Source organism: Hyperolius riggenbachi, chromosome 2 (assembly GCF_040937935.1).
Source record: "Hyperolius riggenbachi isolate aHypRig1 chromosome 2, aHypRig1.pri, whole genome shotgun sequence".
Classification (NCBI taxonomy): Eukaryota; Metazoa; Chordata; class Amphibia; order Anura; family Hyperoliidae; genus Hyperolius; species Hyperolius riggenbachi.
In genome coordinates, this window is record NC_090647.1 from 344,869,616 (window position 1) to 344,884,370 (window position 14,755).

The 14,755-nt window shown below is 42.4% G+C and overlaps 2 protein-coding genes across 7 annotated transcripts in view; one reads left to right on the forward strand and one right to left on the reverse strand.

Annotated features, from left to right (window-relative positions):
• The window catches only part of AMIGO1 (adhesion molecule with Ig like domain 1), a 205,393-nt gene that overhangs the window by 124,187 nt on the left and 66,451 nt on the right, over window positions 1–14,755 (reverse strand). The gene's annotated exons all lie outside the window — the stretch shown is intronic.
• Window positions 3,271–10,705, forward strand: GPR61 (G protein-coupled receptor 61). 3 transcript variants are annotated; one of them, XM_068265538.1, is made up of 2 exons: window positions 3,271–3,340; window positions 7,999–10,705. In XM_068265538.1, exon 2 carries the CDS (start codon window positions 8,803–8,805, stop codon window positions 10,123–10,125), a length of 1,323 nt encoding a protein of 440 aa, XP_068121639.1. In that variant the 5' UTR covers window positions 3,271–3,340; window positions 7,999–8,802; the 3' UTR covers window positions 10,126–10,705. The 3 variants fall into 3 exon arrangements, with proteins under 3 accessions (XP_068121639.1, XP_068121637.1, XP_068121638.1); XM_068265536.1 differs by having other exon boundaries at window positions 3,285–3,507; XM_068265537.1 differs by lacking the exon at window positions 3,271–3,340 and adding an exon at window positions 7,512–7,586.

Consider the following 14,755-nt stretch of genomic DNA (forward strand, 5'->3'; position numbering starts at 1 on the left):
AAAAGCCTGGTTATTAATATGTTTTGTACTGTACATACTCAAGTTTATCTCATCATGTCACATGTCGCCTCGGGTACACTTTACACAGCCAATGTACACGTTGTGTATATCGTGCGTAAATGATGTAACGCCATACCTCCCAACTTTTGGAGATGGGAAAGAGGACACTTTAACCACTTCCCGACCGCCGTATGGACAATTGGCGGCCGGGAAGTGGACCCCGCAAGGACCGCCGTATTGACAAATGGCGGCTGTCTTTTTACGGGCATGGGGCGGTGCGATCGCGTCATTCGTGACGCGATCAGCCGCCGGGGACTGGCTCCGCCCACCTCGCGCTGTAACCCGCCGGCCGTTCGGAAGCGCCGGCGGGTTACTAGCACCCAGATCGCCGCATACAAAGTGTATTATACAGGCTGCCTCTTGCCCTGGTGGTCCCAATGTCCGAGGGACCACCAGGGCAAGCTGCAGCCACCCTATGTCGCACCCAAGCACACTGATTCCCCCCCCCTGCCCCAGATCGCCCACAGCACCCCTCAGACCCCCCCCTGCCCACCCCCCAGACCCCTGTTTGCACCCAATCACCCCCCTAATCACCCATCAATCACTCCCTGTCACCGCTATTTTTTTTTATCCCCCCCCTGCCCCCTCCTGATCACCCCCCCCTACCCCTCAAATTCTCCCCAGACCCCCCCCCCCCTGTGTACTGTATGCATCTATCCCCCTGATCACCTGTCAATCACCTGTCAATCACCCCCTGTCACTGCCACCCATCAATCACCCCCTGTCACTGCCACCCATCAATTAGCCCCTAACCTGCCCCTTGCGGGAAATCTGATCACCCACCCACACCAATAGATCGCCCGCAGATCCAACGTCAGATCACCTCCCAAGTGCAGTGTTTACATCTGTTCTCTACCCTAAACCCCCACTAATTACCCATCAATCACCCCTTATCACCACCTGTCACTGTTACCCATCAGATCAGACCCTAATCTGCCCCTTGCGGGCACCCAATCACCCGCCTACACGCTCAGATTGTCCTCAGACCCCCCCTTATCAATTCGCCAGTGCAATATTTACATCTGTTCTTCCCTGTAATAACCCACTGATCACCTGTCAATCACCCATCAATCACCCCCTGTCACTGCCACGCATCAATCACCCCCTGTCACTGCCACCCATCAATCAGCCCCTAACCTGCCCCTTGCGGGCAATCTGATCACCCACCCACACCAATAGATCGCCCGCAGATCCGACGTCAGATCACCTCCCAAGTGCAGTGTTTACATCTGTTCTCTACCCTAAACACCCACTAATTACCCATCAATCACCCCCTGTCACTGCTACCTATCAGATTAGACCCCTATCTGCCCCTAGGGCACTCAATCACCCGCCCACACCCTCAGACCGCCCTCAGACCCCAGCCCTGATCACCTCACCAGTGCATTGCTTGCATCTATTCCCCCCTCTAATCACACCTTGAGACACCCATCAATCACCTCCTGTCACCCCCTAGCACACCTACCCATCAGATCAGGCCCTAATTTGCCCAGTGTGGGCTCCTGATCACTCGGCCAAACCCTCAGATCCCCCTCAGACCCCCTTCTGATCACCTCCCCAGTGCATTGATTGCATCTATTTTCCCCTCCAACCACCCCCTGAGACACCCATCAATCACCTCCTGTCACCCCCCTAGCACTCCTATCCATCAGATCAGGCCCAATACAACCTGTCATCTAAAAGGCCACCCTGCTTATGACTGATTCCACAAAATTCGCCCCCTCATAGACCACCTGTCATCAAAATTTGCAGATGCTTATACCCCTGAACAGTCATTTTGAGACATTTGGTTTCCAGACTACTCACGGTTTAGGGCCCGTAAAATGCCAGGGCGGTATAGGAACCCCACAAACTGACCCCATTTTAGAAAAAAGACACCCCAATGTATTCTGTTAGGTGTATGACGAGTTCATAGAAGATTTTATTTTTTGTCAAAAGTTAGCGGAAATTGATTTTTATTGGTTTTTTTTCACAAAGTGTCATTTTTCACTAACTTGTGACAAAAAATAAAATCTACGCGCACATGGCCTCCTGGGCGTAGCTGGTACGTCCAGGAGGCCAAAGTAGTTAAACACATTTTTCAGTAGGAAAACACATATATTGACACAGATCTGTACATCATTCCTGAAAGAGGGACAAATGAGGAACAAAGAGGGGCAGTGGGATTGGGTTCTCAAAGAGGGACTGTCCCTCCAAAATAGTGTGGAACCAACATTCAGTAGTTTAGTTCGCATTCCACTTGACAAAATGTATGTGCATTATCTGCGCATGTACATTTTTGCTGATATTCAGTGTATACACCTCCAGGTCACATTATAGTTCATGTACCCTTTCATTGATACAACTGCCTCTTGATACAACTCCTGACTGATTATTCCTCTTTTTTTAACCTGTGCTAGACTGTCACATAGAGTAACAGAACTGGCTCTATACAGTCGTATGTATGTGTTACACTCTGGTTCTAATTCTAAAAATATTACAAAGTATCTCCCGACAGCTCATCCTATAACAGTTTCTGTTAATGCAAATTGCAAATTAAAAAAAAAATCACAAATCAACCTTTTTGATGCTAGCAGCGCACTACAATGGCTACAGTCATTTTATTTATTATGCTTTATTCTGCATCCTTCCTTACCAGGTTAGGTCAGCCATTTGAAACAATATGTAGCAACAGCCTTTTAATTTAAACTGAACTTGAATTTCTGTGTTTTCCTTCACACAGCTGCCCGTTTCAAAATCCTGATGTCACACAACTGTATCTGTCCTTGTCTCTTGCTTTGCATCCTGCTGCCAAGCAACTGCATTGCTCTTTGTTACTTGGCGTTCTGCTGCTGCCTTACAGCTGTCATACATCTGAGTGTCATCATGCTGAAATCTCTGGCCTAGCATTTATTCCGATGTCCTCTACTTGGCATGTGACCCTAGTGATTCTAACTGCTGACTGTGTTAATTTCTGCTAACCTCCTTTTTTCTGTTCTATGTATTGATAAAATGGCTGACTGCGTTATTATGCTTACGCAGTACTGTCACAGACCTGTCTATGACCATTTCTCAGTGTCCTACTGCCTGTCACTCAAGGACCTTTGTTGTTGTTCCAAATTTTAGCTGATATATTTTTGGGTCCTTGTGTCATGGCAACGTGATCACATGATGGTTTGAATATTCATGAGATCCTCACTTTCCCATAAGGGACTCTGGGAGATTGCTCACTGGGGAGACACTGAACCTATTAACTGTCATTATCATTATTTATTTAGAAGATTGCCAGCCTTTTTACAATGTATGTGCATAAAGTAACACACCGCACAGCACAAAGGGCTTCTGAATACTTTGCAAGCACCAAAGCCTTCAAGCAAAATGACTTAAGATGTTCTTCCTTTCCTGCATAAGCATGAGCTCTCCAGTTTATGCAGCATTCTCATGCTAGCTGTTTGCAGTCTACCAGAGGTATACATTGACACAGCGAGCTGCTGCCTTTCTGTGCTTCTTTAAATGAACCTTATGTAGCCAGGTAAAATATAAGAGGAACATTTGATAGGTTCTGATCATTCAATGCAGATAAAAGACTATAGGTTTTCGCCAAAGTATAAAAACAATAAATATTGGCTGCACTATTATTAGAAAAGTGATGCTCTTTATAAAGCCGGTAGCTGTGCAGACTATGGATCACCATCCTCTAGCCCTACTCCTATCACCTCCATATGGCCTTGGGACTGACCTATAAATGCAGAGCAACTGGCCTGACTCCTCTCAAAATCAGAGAATGGAGATGGATGCATCACAGTGCTTATAAAACTCTAGTTATATTTCTAGATGAAACCTGATGATTATCTATTGATTCTACTGTTGTGCAAAATTTTTTGTTGTTTTTTTATACATCCTAATAAAAGGCCCCATACACTGGTCGATTTCAGCCATCGATCTATCGATTCTATGGAACTGATCGAAAAACAATTCTATCAAATCTATTGATCGATCGATTTGCGGCCGATTTCGATCTATTTTGATCAATTTGATCTATCTGACAGGATGGAAAATCTAGGTCGATCTGCTGCTGGGAGCAGATCGATGGCCCATATAGTTGCATTGGATCTAATGGTCCAATAATGCATTTAGATCGATTTCCAATAGATTTCCAATACATTTCATTCTGAAATCTATTGGAAATCTGTTCCTAGTGTGTGGCACACATCAGATAGATTCCTGTCAGATTCAACTTGACAGGCATCTTCTCCCTTTCCTTAATAACTTATTTAAAGCTAATGTAACCCTGTATTAAAAAAAAAAAAAGAGGCAGATACTCACCTAATGAGAGGGAAGGCTCAGTCCTAATAAGCCATCCCTCTCCTCTCCCGGTGCCTCCCGTGCTGCGCTGGCTCCTCCGTTCACATCCCCCGCTGAGGGGACTTCGGAAGTCTTCGGGAGCCGAGTCCTCCCAAAGACAGGCGGCGCACACGCGAGTGCGTCATAGAGGGCGCGCGCGTGCGCAGTGTAGAGCAGACCGTCTTCGGGAGCTCGGGCTCCTGAAGCATTTCCAAAGCCTCCCTTCGGCCGGGAGACAGCGGTATTTGACCGAAATGGTCGAATACCGCTACGGAGGAGCCAGGACAGCAGCGGGCACCGGGAGAGGAGAGGGAATGCTCTATTGGACCCAGAGCCTCCCTCTCCTTAGGTAAGTATCTGACTTTTTTTAAAAAAAACGGGTTCCCATTAGCTTTAATGTCCTAACTAGAGGCAATGTGCCTGGGTATATGTGTTTTTTTCTTGACAGGCATCTGACAGAAATTTATTTGATGGTCGAATCTGCTGCAAATCTATAAGTGTATGGCCACCTTAAGAAAAGAAAGATAGCGGAAATAAAGGAAGCGCTCAAAAGTCCAGTCCCAATACTCAATAGAGCCTATAAATTTCAGATATCTCACGGGGATTGTAAAATCAGCAGTTCATATAGGGTAAGTGGTACCTGAATACCACCCCCCTAAGTGGAATGACTCACCAGATGGAGCGGCCTAGATGGGTCCGTCTGCGCCTCAGGGGTATTGGCCACCCCTCAGCCTCTCTGGCAATCCTCCTCCACAGCGTATCTCCGGACAGATTAAAGCCTCAAAAAAGCACAGCAAACGCTTCACATAGCGGAAAAGGGGGAGACTTTTCCAAATTTATTATAAAAAATAAGAAGCAGGATAAAAACAAAGTTACTAGTGCGGTTGGGGACTGGGGAGTTAGCGACCATAAGCCTTAACAGGATCATAGGTTCGCGTTCCACACGTACAGTACCTCTGATACAAAACCGCCGCTAGTTCAAACAAATGTGGCATGCATCCACTAGACACCACGTCCGGTGACGTCACGCTGCTCCGTAGCTCCGCCCTACGCGTTTCGTCGCTATGGCGACTCATCAGGGGCTTAAGAAAAGAAAGATGCCCAGATATTGTTTGAAAAATGCAAAATGTATTCTTAGAAAATAAAAGAGGGATACTTGTAAGACCTTTGAAACGCCAAGTCACACATGGAACGTTGAACTGAATAAAAAAAAAACATACCCGGTACTTTTACTTAAAAAACACTGGTGTTTTCTATCGTTACTACATTCTCTTCATGTTACTTTAAAAATAAGTTACACATAAATTTAGAAGATCTGAATATGGTTTAGCGTGTAATGAACAAATTTTTTTGTATAAAAAATACTCATATTTATAGAAATGTGTGCATCTGTACTAAAAAAAGGGAACAATTAGGTAGAAAGAGGGACAAAGGGATTTGGCTCAAAACAGGGACTGTCTAGTCAAAAGACGGACACCTGGAACGTATAATATTGCTGGCAAATGGTTCTCATGTAACTCTAACACTGACACTGACACAAGGTTGATGACCCCAGTCAATTTTAACCTGAAAATTGAAATATTCTGTTTCTAACAAAAATAGCCAACATTTTTAGAAAAGTTTAAGCAAAAATTATCTAATTTGTCCTCAATGACCATTTACTATTTATGAGGTTCAGGGATGGGAAAGGGATGGAGCAATTATGGTCCTCATTTGCAATTAATGGAATGCTAACCAAAACTCTATTGTCAAATTTTTATGTAGTGGAAAAGGCTTGAAAACCTAATTTTTACTGCTGTGTGAGTCTCTTCCAAGATTTCCAATTATTATCTGTCCCAAAGAAAGAGAATTTTTGAAAAATCTTCCCAAAGAGAAGGGAAATTCCTTCTCTGACACTTGGCACCAAAACTACCATTTAGAAGCATTATCCCCAACTTCTGTTTTAGTGACAATGCTAACATTCTGGAAATCAACTCTAAACATTCTGTTTAGTGCCATTAGGTCAGGATGTTGGGGAGAATTTCCCCCAGGGACACAAACAGCAATAAAAACCTTGACCAAGGTTCTAACCCTTTCTAGTTATCCAAATCTAGAATAAAACGTTTCCCCTTAAGTTATGTTTTGAGTATCCATGATTCAGGTAGTCACAGGCTTAATTTAATCACTTAGTAAACAACTATGAAAAAAACATTAAATCAATATCCCTAAAAATATGCCAAAAGGATGCTCAACATACTGTACATAAGAACTGTAAACAGTTATCTGGTAGTTTTGTCCAGACTTTCTGAACATAATGAACCTCAGTTTCCTAACAGTACACACTACAGGTGTGTACACATTCACAATAACTGTCACCCAACGAGATCAAAAACTGATTGCTATATTGACAGTTTTGGGCATAAACTTTACACAGGCACATCACTTGGCTACAGTACTGTCCAATGCAGAGGGAGGAGGCACCCTTCAGTGGTCCAGTGGTCAGGGTACAGAGGAGAGCAATGGGTTCACTTGTTGCTGGCATTTAAAGGTACGGCATGCCAGATTTTTAAATAAAACTGGGGGAAGCTTTACACATGCTAGAGTATTGGCCAAAGCCACTGCAGACAGTCCCCTCATCCAAGTCCCCTCTAGCATGTGTGCTAGAGGCTTGACACATAAAAAGCCAAATGTTGCTATTACATTATTAGGCTAAAAACAAAAGGTTTCTTCACTACAGCAGTGAGCAGTGTTACAATTGCTTTAACCCATAGCACAAAACAGCAATGTTTAAACTGCTTTAACCTCATAGTGATCAAGCTTTGTTATTTCATAAATATAAACTGAAATCTGCTCAGTTTCTATTAGACACAGAACTCTGTAGATCGCCATTGCCCTTTGTACTACTAAGTAAGCTACATCAAAGGAGCAGGATGACATTTAATATTCAAGCATTCTAAATAAAACACAAATAAATGGTTTTCTGAAGTATGGTTCAAGGACCTGCTAATTCTGCTGTATGAAAACATGCTGGTTCGCTGTAATGCAGAAGAAATAAGCAATTTCCCACTGTGACATATTCTTGGTGATGCTGTGCTAATCTGAGTGACTATAGGACCCTGTGCCTGTTAGCTCCCTCACTGCAGTGATGTGCATTAGATGGTTAGGGGCTGAGCTGCTTTTCTGGTCTCCTGCTCCCTGGATGTAGCTACGACTCCTGCACACAGGTATGTGAGAAAAACAAGAGACTTTTACAAAGGACTCTTAGATCCTAGAAATGTCAGACAGTGTGAACAGGATACAGATGTGTTAAGCCAAAGAGGTATAGAGCAGCATTCAGGTGAATGGTTTAAAGGGTGGTTGGACATGCAGGTGTCGTGGGGGTGGTGTATTAGCAGTACTATGAGAATCCAGGCTGTATCACAGATGACTTGGTAGAAAGGGTTAAGAAAATGACTACACATATGCTCGCTCTATGAATACATTATAAATATGCATACATGTGTAGCCTGCACGACACATGTATATGTACATTCAGTGATGGAAACAGAGAAAGAGCGTGTGTGTGTGTGTGTGTATGCGTGTGTGATAGATATCTATATGAATCTTAGCATTAACCCTTCATACCTCCTCATGCAGGGCAAAAGCAGTTCCAGGATGTCACATAGGAGTCCTTGTGGATTTAGAAGAATGACCCCTCACTCCATGAATACCTGACGAGTGGAGAGCTTTTTGCATTCAGTAACTACAAGCCTGACCAGCCTGGATTCATGAAAGAGTTATGCTCTGCTTCAAGAAAAAATGCATTCCAAGAAAAAATAAGGAAATGAGGGGACAGCTGAGTACTTCTTCTTTATCAAGTGTCGGCCAACACAATAATATTAGGCAGATACCATGGTATACAGGTTGGTGAGTGGTAATGACCTGCTGTGGTAAGGAATATGAGGATTGCATTAGCCATGCCACTAAAATAGCTGGCAGTAAGGAGGACTGCCAGGCCCCAGTAAAGGAATAACCTGATGAAGAAACAGCAATGCATCTATTTCCACAGCAATGATTATTCATACATTCACATATGTGTGCTGGAATATAATCATACTTCTACAGAAAACTGTTGTATGACAAATATTTCCCCGAAATGTGACGACATCTGAGCAGGTTCCCTTACCCCCCTCTTTCCCTTGTCCTTTCTTCACCTTTGACCCCTCACCTTACATTACCTTACATTTCTTCAGTTTCTTTTATACACAATTGTTTCTTCCACGGCATTTTGTACCTCCTTTCGCCTTCTTCCATTTGTGTGCCTAATTTTCATTCAATACTTCTCATGGTCCCTTTCGTTTTTTACTAATTTTTGCAAGTCCTACCTCGCTCCTCAAGGGATGATGGGTGATGGTCCTCTATTGAAGTGGGTGATGGTAACTTTTACCCACAATTATTCTCATGGATACCTCCTTTCCATCTCTCACTTGGAACTTTTCTTTCAATGCTTCAGGGAGTCATATTGCAATGAATCCCCAATATGGGGCACTCTTCATCATGCTTCTTCTGAACATAGTGGCAGTGGCTGGTAATGTGGCTGTTATGGGGGTCATCTTAAAGACTCCATCCCTCAGGAAGTTTGTTCTGGTCTTCCACTTATGTGTGGTTGATCTTTTGGCTGCACTGACGCTTATGCCCTTGGCAATGTTATCAGGAAGTGGAGGTATTTTCCTGTATGAGGGTCAGGGACTTGGGCAAATGGCGTGTCGTGCTTACCTCTTCCTCAGTGTTTGTTTGACCAGCACAAGTATTCTTTCAATCTCAGCAATCAATATTGAGAGGTATTACTATGTGGTCCATCCTATGAGGTATCAAGTTAAAATGACTATGGGACTGGTTAGCTGGGTATTGGCTGTAGTGTGGGTTAAGGCAGTGCTCACATCCTTAATTCCAGTATTAGGATGGAAACCTTCTGTTGCTGGGCATTGCAGCCTGCAGGGAGGTAGCAACAATGTCTTCCGAGCAGGATTCCTTCTTTTTTATTCCTCCTTTTACTTCTTGCTGCCCCTGACCATCATCATTGTTGTCTACTGCAGCATGTTCAAGGTTGCACGTGTGGCTGCTCTTCATCAAGGGCCTCACCCAACTTGGATGGATACTTCACCTCAGCGTAGGCAATCAGAATCTATCAGCAGTCGGTCCACCATGGTGTTAGGTACTGGAGTTGTACGAGGAACTCCTCAACAACGGATGTCGGCTGGTGGTTCTGGTAGTGGTGGGAAGGCAGCAGCAGTATTAGCTGCAGTGGGGGGTCAGTTTCTATTATGCTGGTTACCTTATTTTGGCTTCCACTTATATGCTGCACTGTGCTCTCCTCCACCACCACCTGGATCACGTTTAGAATGGGCCGTTACATGGATAGGATTTCTCTGCTTTGCTTCTAACCCAATTTTCTATGGGTGCCTGAATCGTCAAATTCGTGAAGAGTTGGGGAAGTGTATTGGCTGTTTCTTCAAAAGGGGAGGATCAGGGGAGGATGAGCTTCGACTGCCTAGCAGAGAAGGGTCTATTGAAGAAAATTTCCTGCAATTTTTGCAAGGAACAGGATGTCCACCACATACTCAAGCAACTGTACACATTACTCCTAAAGGAGAACATCCTGCTGTAGACTTTAGGATTCCAGGACAGATTGCGGAGGAAACTTCAGAATTTTTAGAGCAACCGTGGGATTTGAAAACAGTAGGAAAAGACTACACAAATACTGGCCCGTCTCCAAAACCGTGACATTCAGTATGTTGTGCCCTGCTCTTGACAATCTTCTTAGCAAAAGTGTGATATAATGCAGAACTTTACATTTGAAAGCATTTCATGTTACTGCATAATATAATTTTTTAGCATTATCTTGCACTGAATATCCCACCTGAGATCTCCTAATATAGTTGGTGATGATCAATGTGATGCTACCAGTGCTAAAATGATGCAAATTTTATGTAGCTTGCAAAAGGACCAATCAAATTTAGCAACGGCTGCTTTTGACTGGTTCAATACCAAACAGTTACAATTTGCATAAAATCTGCACCCACACAGAATGTGTAGCATCTCACTGACCATCCCTAAATATAGTCCCTTTTAGGTAAGTACAAGCTAAGAGATGTGTGGGGATCTTCAGATTCCCTGTCTTTCTAATAAGATGCCAGTTGATGACCCTCTGTGAACTATATTCATTTTTAATTCATGTTCATAACAGACACAGATGTAAAAGCATTGTAACAGAATTGAAACTACTGAAAGATTAGATGTTATTTTTACATGACAATCAGTGGCCCTTGCATTTATTCTATTCACTTTTTCTCCCAAGTTTTCTCCTAGTAGATACTTTTTCATCTTCTGTTCAAAATAACTTCTCAGCACTCTGCATTTGAAAAAGCACCAAAAATTAGGTGAAAACGGTACTGTCAAAACTATTTTATGTATTTTCTTGCTTGCTGGTGGCTAAAAAGACATTTTATTAATAAAGTCTGAAAATATTGCCTAGGAGAAAACTTAGGAAAAAATATTGAATAAGGGGCAGTGTATCTAATCCAAGCAGCTTTTAAAATTTAGAGATATTGGGCCTCATCCAATCCACCTCATCTTCTATGTTTTCTCCTAGATTGATCATTTTCATCTTTCAGCACTCTGCAGTTAAAAAAGTGCCAAAAAGTAAGTGAAAAAAGTGCTACCAAAATTATTCAGAAACTTTTATTTGATGGTGGCTTAAAAGGCATAAAATGCATTTTATTGAAAGGATATGAAAATATCACCTAGGAGAAAACTTAGAGAACAAGTACATTTTAAGGTAAATACTACTGAAGTGAGCCTCTGCTCTTCAAACATCCAGTCCCATGAAGTGAAAACCAAGTTCCTTGCACAAAAATTATTAAATAAGCCCATAGAGCCTATTGGTTACACAGAAAAACTTAATTTGATACCAATATTTGTACCTTATTTAAATGGATCAGTGGCAACATTGGTAGCAGAACATATAGAAAACAATGGTTCACACACAGTACCAATTGGGTAAAATGTAGCATTAATGTGTCATCCATTTAGCCAGGATACCGTAATCATTGAAAAAGGTCAGAGAGTGGAGACTATCTGTAAAAAGAGTGACTTATATTATGCTTCAGAACTTTCCCAAAAGTTTTGTCCACAGTACATTTAGCAGCACTGCTAGACAAGCAAGAAGAATGCATGCAGATGCTCTCTTTTTGTGTTCATATGTAAGAGCTCTTAGGCCATGTCACACTAATGTTATCCAATGTAGTGGCTATGAACTATGACAAACTAAAGCATCAGCTGCAGTGTGTTAAGGTGCCCATACACCTACTTAATTTCCCGCCGATAGACAGCAGATTCGATCACTGTGATCGAATCTGCTGTGAAATCGATATGCAAATGCTGACCGATCGATCGATTTCCATCCAAATTTGATCGATCCCGTCGATCCGCCCGTGCGGAAAATTTTGCTCGATCGCCGGCAGGTCGGGAGTGCGTCGCTAGCAGCGTTCGAATGTCCGACAACCGACGCTAGCGGCAATACATTACCTGTTCCACCGGCGCATGTCCCCGTGGTCCTTTCTCCGCGCTGGGCTCCGGATGGCTTCACTTACTTCCTGTCGGGGGAAGTTTAAACAGTAGAGCGCCCTCTACTGTTTAAACTTCCCCCAACAGGAAGTAAAGTGAAGCTGAAGCCCAGAGCGGAGGAGAGACAGCGGAGACCGGGGGACTCGCGCCAGCCGGATCAGGTAATGTATGCAGGGGGCGGAGGCAGCGGCAGCTCTACAGACTGTAAATCGATTTCATAGTGAAATCAATTCAAAATATGTTTGCAGTGTAGGCAGCCAATATCAGATTCGATCACAGAGGGATCTATCTGCTGGTCAATCTGGTGGCAATCGACCAGTGTATGGCTGCCTTTATGGTTGTTAGCAGCTGCATTAGATAGCATTAATAAAAGCTGCTTAAGGTGCTCATCAATGATACAATCTTGATTGGACAATCTCACAGTGATTATACCGGTACATACTTTGAAGAGATACTTTAGACAGGCTTTCATATTACACAGAAGTGGTAGAATTGTACAATCGATATTGTATCATTGATGGGCATTTTTAAGATTTTAGTGGCCGTGTCTAGTAGCAGCAGCTAAGTCTTGTGACCAACCTTTACCGAACAATAAAGAAAACATTTGTTTCTGTAACCCTGGTAGAGGGTTAATGGGCATGCTGGGCACGCCTATGTTGCTAGGGATGGCTGACCATAGTAGATCGTCTAAACCATTACTGATTTTCCAAAGAGAACATTCTTTCTCCTGTATTAAAAACCCCAACTTCAGGAGTATTGTTTTTATTGTAACTTGGAATAGTGTAATAAGTGGTTACAACCTCCAAAAGTTAGTTACTAACTCCTTTCCATAGCATTCCAAATGAATTTGAAAAACAAAATCCTGGATTTGAGCTTTAAAAGATATTACGTGTCCGACTTAATATCCTTTGTCTTTAATACAGTATGAATCTATACATAATAAAGACTTTAAACATGATAAGATTTATACAAAAAACAAAATGCGGGTGATAAGCAGTAAAGTTACACTGGAGATAATTTATCAAGACAAGAAATTGGAGCAGTGGTAGGACAACTGCCCGGAGCAACAAGTTGAAATCCTTGTTTTATTTCAATAACTCAAAACTTACGGGTACTGGGAAGCTGCTCCACTTTTGCTTGCTTTGTTTTCTGTGCACCTGTGTTTTAGTGTACTCAGAAACAGTGATGCTCCTGTCTATGATAACTCATGAAGAAATGTCATTGGTTTGATCAGGTGACCGAGGGAAAGTGATCACAGCAAGTCAGAGCTTTGAAAATGTATTATCTGTCTTACTGAATTGATCATATGCCTCCTCATGAATCTCATAGACGTAAACATCATTACTCAGGAACTGTTTTTGCAAAGGCTATTGATGATTCCCCCACTAACACAATTCCAGGAATCCTTTTTGTTTGAACAGCTGAAATTCTTTCCAGGAGGAATTGTGAAGAGCTGTGAAGCATCACTAGTACTGCTTGACTCTATAGTGTAAAGTTCATCAGGGTAGCTTGGCGGCAGATACAATTCTTAAGTGTCTAGAGCAGGTGCCACTTAAAGGACCACTAACATGAAAAACTGTAAGATTTAAAATGCAAGTGTTTGATATGCATACAGTATAAAATGCACTATAAATTATTTTTTCCTATCTTGCCACCGCTTAGAGTAGGCAGTAAAAATCTGATATATTTGACAGGTTTTGGACTAGTCAATCTACTCATGGGGGGTTCTCAAAGTGTTTTGTAAATTTTAAAAAGCACTTCCTGAATGGTAGTTGCTAGGTTCAACTGCCAAAATAACATGCAAGCTAGTAAGGAAGCTGGCTGACTTCATTAAATAGATCGTTTCCAGAGGGTACTGTAGTAAAGATGGAAAGATGCAAAGAAATACAGAATTTTTTACATATTTTAAGTTTTACATTTTTACACAATAGTGGTACTTTAAAGTGGCCCTACACTATACAGTTAGTGGTAAATCAGATAAACAACCGATATATTTCGTACATCGTCATCGTATACCTGTCGTACCACTCTAAACCGATACAGATTTGACCAGATTTCTGAAAAAATCTAGTCTAAATTTCAACCTCACTGCTGCATCTGCAAGCTTTGTACTTCCTGATGCATTACAAAGCTATGGAGAGCCTCAATCCCAGGCTGCTGCTGCTGCCTGTGCCCCCTACTCCTGGCGGTATGGATCAGACAAAGAACTGCCATTTTCAATCTGTACTGTATATGATCAATATTTTGATCATAATATTGATCGAAAATGCTGTAGTTTCAACAGATTGAATGTTTAGACTGAATAAGTAATTTATTGAAAATATCTATTAGTGTATGGCCACCATTAGAAACATCAGCTCTGTCAGCAAATATATTTTTAGATTTTCCCCAAAACAGCAGGGCAATTAGAGATGAATACTCAGATTTGGTGGAAATCCGAAAATTGACTTTTACATTGGAATTTCACAATTTCGAATTGAAAGTCTGAATTCAAAATTTTAAAACAGAGGTAGCAGATTCAGGAAGCTCTGCTCAACAATGTGGATGATGCTTTATTAATAATTAGATATACACAGTATGGCAGACTTGCGATTAAAGTGTACCTGAGATCTAATAAACATAAGCATTTATACTTACCTGGGGCTTCCTGTAGCATCCTGTGGGCTCCCGTACTGTCCTCCTGGGCCGCTCCATTGCTCTGCTGTCCTATCTGGTAAATGCACGGCCCTGGCTGCACGCCATCGTTCTGTGCCTGCATAGTTACAAGCCTTAACTAACTGCACAGACG